At 53.1% G+C, this 9,028-nt stretch overlaps 2 protein-coding genes across 2 annotated transcripts; one reads left to right on the top strand and one right to left on the bottom strand.

Annotated features, from left to right (window-relative positions):
• Window positions 1–1,141: 1,141 nt before the first annotated feature.
• Window positions 1,142–2,354, bottom strand: MRPL43 (mitochondrial ribosomal protein L43). The gene is made up of 3 exons (XM_081240352.1): window positions 2,173–2,354; window positions 1,976–2,082; window positions 1,142–1,862 (listed from the first exon to the last, which is right to left on the bottom strand). Exons 1-3 carry the CDS (start codon window positions 2,301–2,303, stop codon window positions 1,627–1,629), a joined length of 474 nt encoding a protein of 157 aa, XP_081096478.1. The 5' UTR covers window positions 2,304–2,354; the 3' UTR covers window positions 1,142–1,626.
• A 3-nt stretch (window positions 2,355–2,357) lies between these two features.
• On the top strand, window positions 2,358–8,881 carry TWNK (twinkle mtDNA helicase). Its single transcript, XM_081240342.1, has 5 exons — window positions 2,358–4,266; window positions 4,459–4,699; window positions 4,838–4,945; window positions 5,254–5,395; window positions 6,702–8,881. The coding sequence occupies exons 1-5, from the start codon at window positions 3,027–3,029 to the stop codon at window positions 7,020–7,022; spliced, it is 2,052 nt and encodes a 683-aa protein (XP_081096468.1). The 5' UTR covers window positions 2,358–3,026; the 3' UTR covers window positions 7,023–8,881.
• The last annotated feature ends 147 nt before the right edge of the window (window positions 8,882–9,028 follow it).

The following is a 9,028-nucleotide window of genomic DNA, read 5'->3' as shown; positions in this document are numbered from 1 at the left end:
TGAAGCCCGTTCTTGGAACTATGCAAAGGATAAGAGGCTGGGAGTTTGGACGCTTGGCTCCCACCCCTGTCCTACCTCACCGGGGCACTTTCAGGGTCCAGGGGCCTCTGAAGTCTCCAGGCCCATATGGGACAATCAAAACCTGACTGAGCTCCCCCATTCCCTTTGGGTGAGGATGACTGTTATTTTTGTAGCTGAGAACGTGGAGTCCCACGGGATTTTTACTGCCCTTCACCCAACCTCTCCCCCCTCTACCCCACAATGAATGTATTTATTGTAAACCGGCTACCATTCTTTAGGAATGCCCCCGCTCACGACCCAGGGAGGTGGGAGAGGCATGTGACAGAGTGGGGAGGCTGGGCTCAGTTCCTCCCCCCACTGTTGGTTAATAAATACCCTCTTTCCCCACAGCTATGAGTGGTCTGCTTGGTCTAGACTGGTTTTCTCCTGATCACCAGGGGACAGGCTTCTGAGCCTATGGTAAAGGTGCTGCAGGGTTGGCTTTGCTCCCCATAAAACCATTTGCAGAGGAAACTGGGATCCTCAGCTTTCATTCTGACTGTCCTGGGCAGATACAGTCCTTTTTTAAAGGCTCTCACTATTTATTGATCATGGTGATAAGGGGATGACAAACAAAATTACGACAGTTCAAGAATTCATACAAGTTTCTAGGTTTTTACCTCCTGGCTCTTTTTCTCACCATCTCCCCCCGTCCCTCACCTCATTTTTAGCTAAGCCTAGAAGATGCTGCCTATTTATCAGCTGGCCCGAGAATCACTCTCTCCAAGGGTCAAGCCTAGATTAATCACGTGGCCTTTGATACTACACCATCCTGAAGAGTTATTATTCATTTTGCTTCTGGGTTTGTTTTTTTTTTTTGCGGTATGCGGGCCTCTCACTGTTGTGGCCTCTCCCGTTGCGGAGCACAGGCTCCGGACGCGCAGGCCCAGCGGCCATGGCTCACGGGCCCAGCCGCTCTGCGGCACGTGGGATCCTCCCGGGCCGGGGCACGAACCCGTGTCCCCTGCATCGGCAGGCGGACTCTCAACCACTGCACCACCAGGGAAGCCCGCTTCTGGTTTTAAGATTTAAAAATGGCATTATAGTTTAAATATGTGCATATCTTGAAGCAGACTTCAAGTGTGACCTTGACAAGTTTATTAACTTGTTTTCTAATCTGCACACAAACATTCACAGATATAAAGGACCTAGCCCAATGCCATGCTCACAGCAGGGTATAAGGTACTAGCTCTCTCTTGGTCAATGGCTGCAAAAACAGGACATGAGGGATTCTTCAGAAGCCAGCCTTAAATCTGCTCACTGTGATTTGAGATCTGGATTTAAGAAATGAAGATCCAGTGAAATCTGAAGACTCTCGGGTTTCAGAGATGTCAGCTGGATCAGAATTAGGAGACTCACAGTCTCTGCCCCTCACAGGGGACATCAACAAGAAACAGGCAGCTCTTCTTTATCCCAAGCAAAAGCTTTGGCGTCAGCTTCCCCTTTGGTGGGCTCCATCTGTCTCCCGTGAACCAAACCAGAAGGAAGAACCACCTCTACTGGGACTCTACTGGGGTCAGAGTCCAAACCCTGGGACTGGAATAGGTGGAGCAACTCTTCACTGTGTTAGCCGCTAGGCTGGGGCAGGATCCTGGACCTCTCTCGAGGGCGCAGCCCGCCCAGCGTTGTCGGTTTGTTGGTGAAGGGATGCCACTGGCCCTGGATGCTAGGACTGTCCGTGTGGAAGGGCTTGCGGATGCGGATCACGTCCAAGCCCGACTGGTCCGCCAGCTTCTGCACCAGCGTGGCGATCTCCTCGACCGACTTGCAGTGGATGCTCTCCTCGCGCACAGACCCGTTAACTGGCCGAAGGGAGGTGGGGATAAGAGGAAGCGGGTCAGGGGTCACACGAGCGGCAGGCAAGCGGGCCGAGCCCCACGACGCCTCCCTCCAGCCCTCGTCCGGCCCCACTCACGGTATTCGGCCACTACTCTGGGCACGCAGCACGGCCGCGGGTTCACGTATATTACGACCCCGGGGTTCCTGCGGGCGAAGTCGGTCACCTCCCGTTCCACGAATTCCCTGAGGGACCGGAGAAGGGGGAGCAAGGTGACCCCAGACCCGGGGCAACCTCGGCCTGGAGTCGCACCTCCGCGCCCTTCCCCGGCTCACCTGGCGCCGCGGGACGAGGGCGCGTCACGGCTGAGGCTAAAACTGAGACGCTGCAGCTGCTGCACGTAGCGACCCAGCCCGTTGTGCAGGACACTGGTCAGGAAGCGGCTAGCGCTCCCGCGCGCAGTCATGGCCGGAGCTCCGAAGCCGTCGAGCCCGGCCTCGCGGTGTGGGGGAGGGACTAACCCGAGGCTTCCGCTTCCGGGAACACCGGCGCCGCGGCAGTTTTGTTTCCGAGGTCGCGGCTAGTGGCGCGAGTGACCCATGTTGCAGGCGACAGGGGCAAGACGAGAGTGGTGGTGACTCGGGGCCGGGGTCAGGAGCGGCGGAGCTCCTAGCAGTGGAGCCGAGAAAGCCACGCGACGGAGGCGCGGCGGGCGTCCCTCTGAGCGCGGAGCTCGGCGGGAGCGAAGGAGTGGCGCTCAGGTTGCCTGGTGTCCCCTTGAGGGAAGGAGCGGCGGAGCGGTCTTCTAGCACGGGGCCCAGAGGAGAGGGACTACGGAAGGGACGCAGGCGGCCGCAGAGATGAGGACGACGAGGAGGGGCAGTGGAGGGGCGGTAGTGACGAGGAGATGATCGAGAAAAACCGTATCGGCGAGGGGCGGCGCGGAGGGGAGGCGGCGCGGGGAGCAGCTGTGGAGGACTTCAGAGGTAGGGAACCGGCCAAGGGACGCGGACGTGAAAGGGCCGTGTCCTCTGGCATAGACGTGAAGTGGCAATGTAGAGGGGCTGAAGAGGATTCAGAGGGAGAAGAGAGCTGCGTGCAGGATCCCCAGGGTCTGACCTAGTAGTGAAGGCACCCGAACCGGGCGCCTAAGGCATTTCAAGCAGTGACTTCCCCCGTTTGACTAGGAATGTGGGTCCTCCTCCGAAGTGGGTACCCCCTCCGTATCCTGCTGCCACTGCGTGGGCCGTGGATGGGGTGGAGGGGCCTGCCACGAAGCTTGGCCCTGGGCCCTCCTCGCAGACGGTACAGGAAGGAGGCTCTCGCCGCCTTGGAGGTACCAATGTTGCCTGTAACTGCAACTGAAATCCGGCAATATTTGCGGGCCCATGGGATCCCCTTCCAGGATGGGCACAGCTGCGTGCGGGCACCTAGTCCCTTTGTGGGTGCCTCGAAGCTCAAGGACGAGACTGGTGCCACTTCCTTCAGCCTCTTCATCGACAAGACCACAGGCCGCTTTCTCTGCATGGCCAGCCTAGCTGAGGGGAGCTGGGAAGACTTCCAGGCCAGCGTGGAGGGCCGAGGGGATGGGGCCAGAGAAGGGGTCCTGCTTAGTGAGGCCCCAGAAGCTGAGGACAGTGAGGAGGTCCAGAGGATCTGGGACCGAGCCGTACCTCTCTGGGAGCTGCCTGAACCAGAGGAGGCCCAGCTGGCTCGCGTGATGTTTGGCCTCACCAAAGTGACAGATGACACACTCAAGCGTTTCAGTGTGCGCTACCTGCGGCCTGCTCACAGCCTTGTCTTTCCTTGGTTCTCCCCTGGAGGTTTGGGATTACGAGGCCTGAAGCTTCTAGGGGCCGAAGGCCAGGGTGACAGAGTGCACTATGTGGAGACCACCATCCCCCAGCCTGGTGCCTTCCACAACCTGTTTGGGTTACCCCTGATCAGTCGTCGAGATGTTGAGGTGGTGCTGACGAGTCGTGAGCTGGACAGCCTGGCCTTGAGCCAGTCCACAGGGCTGCCCACCCTTGCCCTACCCCGAGGAACAGCCTGCTTACCCCCTGCCTTGCTTCCTTACCTCGAACAGTTCCGACGTATTGTTCTCTGGCTGGGGGACGACCTTCGGTCCTGGGAAGCTGCCAAGTTGTTCGCCCGAAAACTGAACCCCAAACGATGCTCCTTGGTGCGGCCTGGGGACCAGCAGCCCTCTCCCCTGGAGGCTCTGAACCAAGGCTTAAATCTTTCTCGTATTCTGCGTACTGCCCTGCCTGCCTGGCACAAGTCTATCGTGTCTTTCCGGCAGCTTCGGGAGGAGGTGCTAGGAGAACTGTCAAATGTGGAGCAGGCAGCTGGCGTTCGCTGGAGCCGCTTCCCCGACCTCAATCGTCTTTTGAAGGGCCATCGGAAGGGCGAGCTGACGGTCTTCACAGGTGACCCTTTGGGAAATCACTGCTTGGGCGGGTTTGGGGGCAGAGGGTCAGATGACTGAAGCACATGGGTTTGGGCTACAGTAAATGTTGAAGAGGCGCCTTCCCCTCCCAACTTTGAAGCTCCGTGCATGTCTTGGTTTCAAGGGTAGGGCTTTACTCCTCACCCGGGTCTGTGTTCAACCCCCCATGCAGGGCCGACAGGCAGTGGAAAGACGACATTCATCAGTGAATATGCCCTGGACTTGTGTACCCAGGGAGTGAACACGCTATGGGGTAGCTTTGAGATCAGCAACGTGAGACTAGCCCGGGTCATGCTGACACAGTTTGCTGTGGGGCGACTGGAAGAGCAACTGGACAAATACGACGAGTGGGCCGACCGCTTTGAGGACCTGCCCCTCTATTTCATGACTTTTCATGGGCAACAGAGCATCAGGTGAGATTCCCAAAGAATCTGGAGCTTTCAAAGAATAGGAGGGTGGGAGAACAGACTCCCAACAGAGTTTTCTGGCTGCCATGGTCTGGAGATTACTTGTAACTGACTCTTGAATTCATTGTCTCTTCCTCTTCCCAGGACTGTAATAGACACGATGCAACATGCAGTCTACGTGTATGACATTTGTCATGTGGTTATCGACAATCTGCAATTCATGATGGGTCATGAGCAGCTGTCCACAGACAGGTGACATCCTCCTCTTGTCTAGCTGTAACCCACTTAGACACACATCTTCTCAGGCAGCTGGCCTCTGGGCAGACACACTGTACTCTTGTTTTCTGACATATGTGCAGGAACATACCATCCCATATGTATTACTGTCTTTGTAGAGGTGTGGGGTGTGGCAGTGGGAAGTATGGACAGGGACTTAAGTGTGAGTCCTTGGGTAGAGGGAAGTAGAGTGAGGTTGTGGTGGTTTGTGGGGAGATGTGAACGAATCAGGAGTATGTGTGTGTTCTTGTCCTTCTGTGTCTGGTAACCTCTTTGTTGGGTAGGATTGCAGCTCAAGACTATGTCATCGGGGCTTTTCGGAAGTTTGCCACAGACAGTAGCTGCCACGTGACACTGGTCATTCACCCCCGGAAGGAAGATGATGATAAAGAACTACAGACAGCATCCATTTTTGGCTCAGCCAAAGTAAGTGGGCTTTAGAGGAGCTCAAGCTATGGAAAGTAGAGGGGGCAGATGTGACCAGGGACAGCCCTCATTAGGCCTTAAATCATCTTGACTGCCCATCTGGAACAGGCAGGAGGCAGCTTGCCTCTGGGGCCATGACATGAGGAACACATGTGCTAGAATACAAAGGCCGATAATGGTTGGTCCTTTGCCCTGCTTGCCTTCCAGGAACTCACATATTCTATGGGGAAAAGAGGGAGACAGTGAGGGACTTCCCTGGCGGTCCGGTGGTTAAGACTCCGTGCTTCCAATGCAGGGGGCGCGGGTTCGATCCCTGGTTGGGGAACTTAGATCCAATACACCACGTGGCACATCCAAAAAAAAAACAGGGAAAAAAGGAGACAGTGATTACAACTCAGTATGATAAGAGCTATGATAGGTAGCACAGGTATTGGGAGAAAAGAGAAAAGGCATCTGAGTCAGCCTGGGGGGAGACTTCCTAGAATATGTGTCAACAGAGGTTGGGTTGGGTTTTGTCAGACAATAGGTGTTAAATAAGCAAATAAGTGGGAGGGCCTTCTGGGCAGCGGGACCAGCCAGATCCTGGAGCTTCCAGTGGTACACTGAGTGCCTATTACACGCCAGGCCTGGGCTGGGCACGGGGAATACAGGGCAAGGAACACAAACTATGTGCCACAATGGAACAGACATGGAACTGGGGAAGACAATAACACAGAAGTAGAAAGATGGTAGTGCCTTTTTTATTTACAGGGATCAAGAATGGTCTCTCTTTTTATCATCAATTTAACTATATTTACTAAGATAGGCACAAATTATAAGGTGCCAGGCATACTATTTCTATTCTTGCTTGATCCCCAAACTATATGGTTGGAATAATGGGTTCAGTTTCAAGAGAAATATGCTGATTGCCACATTGCCTTATTTAATCTAATGTTCACTCAGGTGTCAATAAAATACCTATATTTTTCTCTTCAAAAAAAAAAAAAAAAAAGAATGGTCTCTCTGATGAAGTGTAACATTTAGACCAGGACCTAAATGATAAGGAGCTCGCTCGGGTTGAGTGAGCTGTGGAGCCAGAAGTGTTAGCAGCATGTACGCAATCTGGGACAGCAACAGGGTTGTCAGGGAACTAAAAGACTAAAGTGGCCCCAGCATTCTGGTCAGTCGTTCAGAGAGCTTTGGTGATGGGGGAAGTACTTTTCCCTTCCCCCATTCTTGCTATTCCTCCCTGCACCCTCAGCCTTCCTTTGTGCTTCTCTCATATGTCTTCTCACTGCTCCTTCCTCCTCTGCCCCTTATTCCCCAGGCAAGCCAGGAAGCGGACAATGTTCTGATCCTGCAGGACAGGAAGCTGGTAACTGGGCCAGGGAAACGGTATCTACAGGTGTCCAAGAACCGCTTTGATGGAGACGTAGGTGTCTTCCCACTTGAATTCAACAAGAGCTCTCTCACCTTCTCCATCCCACCAAAGAGCAAGGCCCGGCTCAAGAAGATCAAGGATGACAATGGGCTAGTGGCCAAAAAGCCCTCTTCTGGCAAAAAGGGGGCTGTGCCCCAGATCTCTGAGACTCACGCTGACCAGGCCCCCGACCCCAAGAAGCCAGACCTCTCCAAGCCTGCAAGGTGAAGGCATTGCAGAGCTGGATGCTGAAACGAGCCTGCCAGGACAGGCTGGGGTAGAGACTGTTTCTTAGTCCTCTAAGGCAGCTAGGGCTGCCTCTGTCCTGTAGTTGTGACCTATGGGCCCTTCTCAATCTGAGGGGCCTAGCCTAGGGCAGGGTTTCATTGCAAGAGAATTCAATTTAGCAAATATTTGAGAACCTGCTGTGTGCCAGGTTTTGTTCTACATCCTGCAAATATAGCACTGACAAGGCAGATGAGGTCCCTGCTTCCACAGAACCTGTAATGTGGTAGAAGAGACAAGATAATCAATGAACAAATACATACAAAACATAGTTTTAGATAGTGAAAAATGCTCTAAAGGAAAAAAAAATACAGTAATGTGATCATGCTTACAGGCTAGTTTAGATTAAGATCTGAAAAGGTGTCTCTGAGCAGAGGACATTTGAGCTGGGTCCTCTGAAGAACTAGGATTGAGCCATGTGAACATCTGGAGGAAGGAATCCAGGCAGAGGGAAAAGTAAATACAGAGGCCCTGAGGTGGGAGTGAGCAAGTTGAGGTAAAAGCAGTGGGGTCAGGCCCCCTGAACCTGGAGGGGGATAGGGGACTTCTTGCCAAAACTCCAGCCCAGGCTTTCAGAGCCAAGGGGTGACACGGTGGATACCAATCTCGTCTGCTCCCCACTCTGGAGCCTGCCCTGAGGTAGTGCTTACTACCATTGGATCTAGGTGCTCAGCCCTTATAATACCAGGGACAGCCACAAAGGTGGAAGCCTGGAAGAGAGCCATGGAAGGGAGCTGTTAGCCCGGGGTGCCTGCCACCTAGACACTCATTCCATGGTATGCTGCTGGAGTGGCTGCAATCATGACTTTTTGTAGAGCCTTTTCCAGTTTTACTGAAAAAAGTTTCCATTGCCTTTGTTTCTGTGCTTTTTCTTATTTGACCACTGGGTGTCACCCCAGTCTTTAACTGGATTTTCCTCTCACTTTGAATTGGGAGCTGATAGGTCCCCTCCCCCACCCTGTCTGAGCCACGCACTCCCAAGAAAGCCGGGGTATTAAGGGGTCTTCATGCATGCACACCCTTACATCTCTTTGTGGCCTAGGGAAGACAGGATGGTGCTTCTTTATCTCTGTCTTCCCTGAGGATCTCCATGTGATCCCTAGCAGAGGTGTGGATCACTGGGCCCCATGCCTAAGGCTTTGCCTGACCAGCTGTCCCTCTGTGACATGAGCCACTCACTGACCTCTCATCGTGGACCCAAGCTCAGCATATTCTTATCTGGCCACCCCCCCATACATTTCCCTCCTTTTGTACCCCCTCAGCTTTTCTCTTATGTTAGTGTGTGTCAGAACTGGGGCTCTTGTTTAAAAATGCAGAACCTATTTTTTTAACATCTTTATTGGAGTATAATTGCTTTACAATGGTGTGTTAGTTTCTGCTGTATGACAAGGTGAATCAGCTATATGTATACATATATCCCCATATCTCCTCCCTCTTGCATCTCCCTCTCACCCTCCCTATCCCACCCCTCTACGTGGTCACAAAGTACCGAGCTGACCTCCCTGTGCTATGCAGCTGCTTCCCACTAGCTAGCTATTTTACATTTGGTAGTGTATATGTGTCCATGCCACTCTCTCACTTTGTCCCAGCTTACCCTTCCCCCTCCCTGTGTCCTCAGGTCCATTCTCTACATCTGCGTCTTTATTCCTGTCCTGCCCCTAGTTTCTTCAGAAGCTTTTTTTTTTTGATTCCATATATATGTGTTAACATACGGTATTTGTTTTTCTCTTTCTGACTTACTTCACTCTGTATGAGTCTGTAGGTCCATCCATCTCACTACAAATAAATCAATTTCATTTCTTTTTATGGCTGAAGGACTCTTCATTTTTAAGAAACCCTGCCAGAGATTGTAAGATAACTTACCTAGAGACCTGTCAGAAATATTGCTGAGGGACTTACCTGGTGGTCCAGTGGCTAAGGCTCTGGTGCTTCCAATGCAGGGGGCCCGG

The sequence above is a fragment of the Mesoplodon bidens genome, assembly GCF_964165515.1.
Source record: "Mesoplodon bidens genome assembly, chromosome: 1".
Taxonomy (NCBI): domain Eukaryota; kingdom Metazoa; phylum Chordata; class Mammalia; order Artiodactyla; family Ziphiidae; genus Mesoplodon; species Mesoplodon bidens.
The sequence above is the reverse complement of the archived record's forward strand: the minus strand, read 5'-3'. Positions and strand labels throughout refer to the sequence as shown.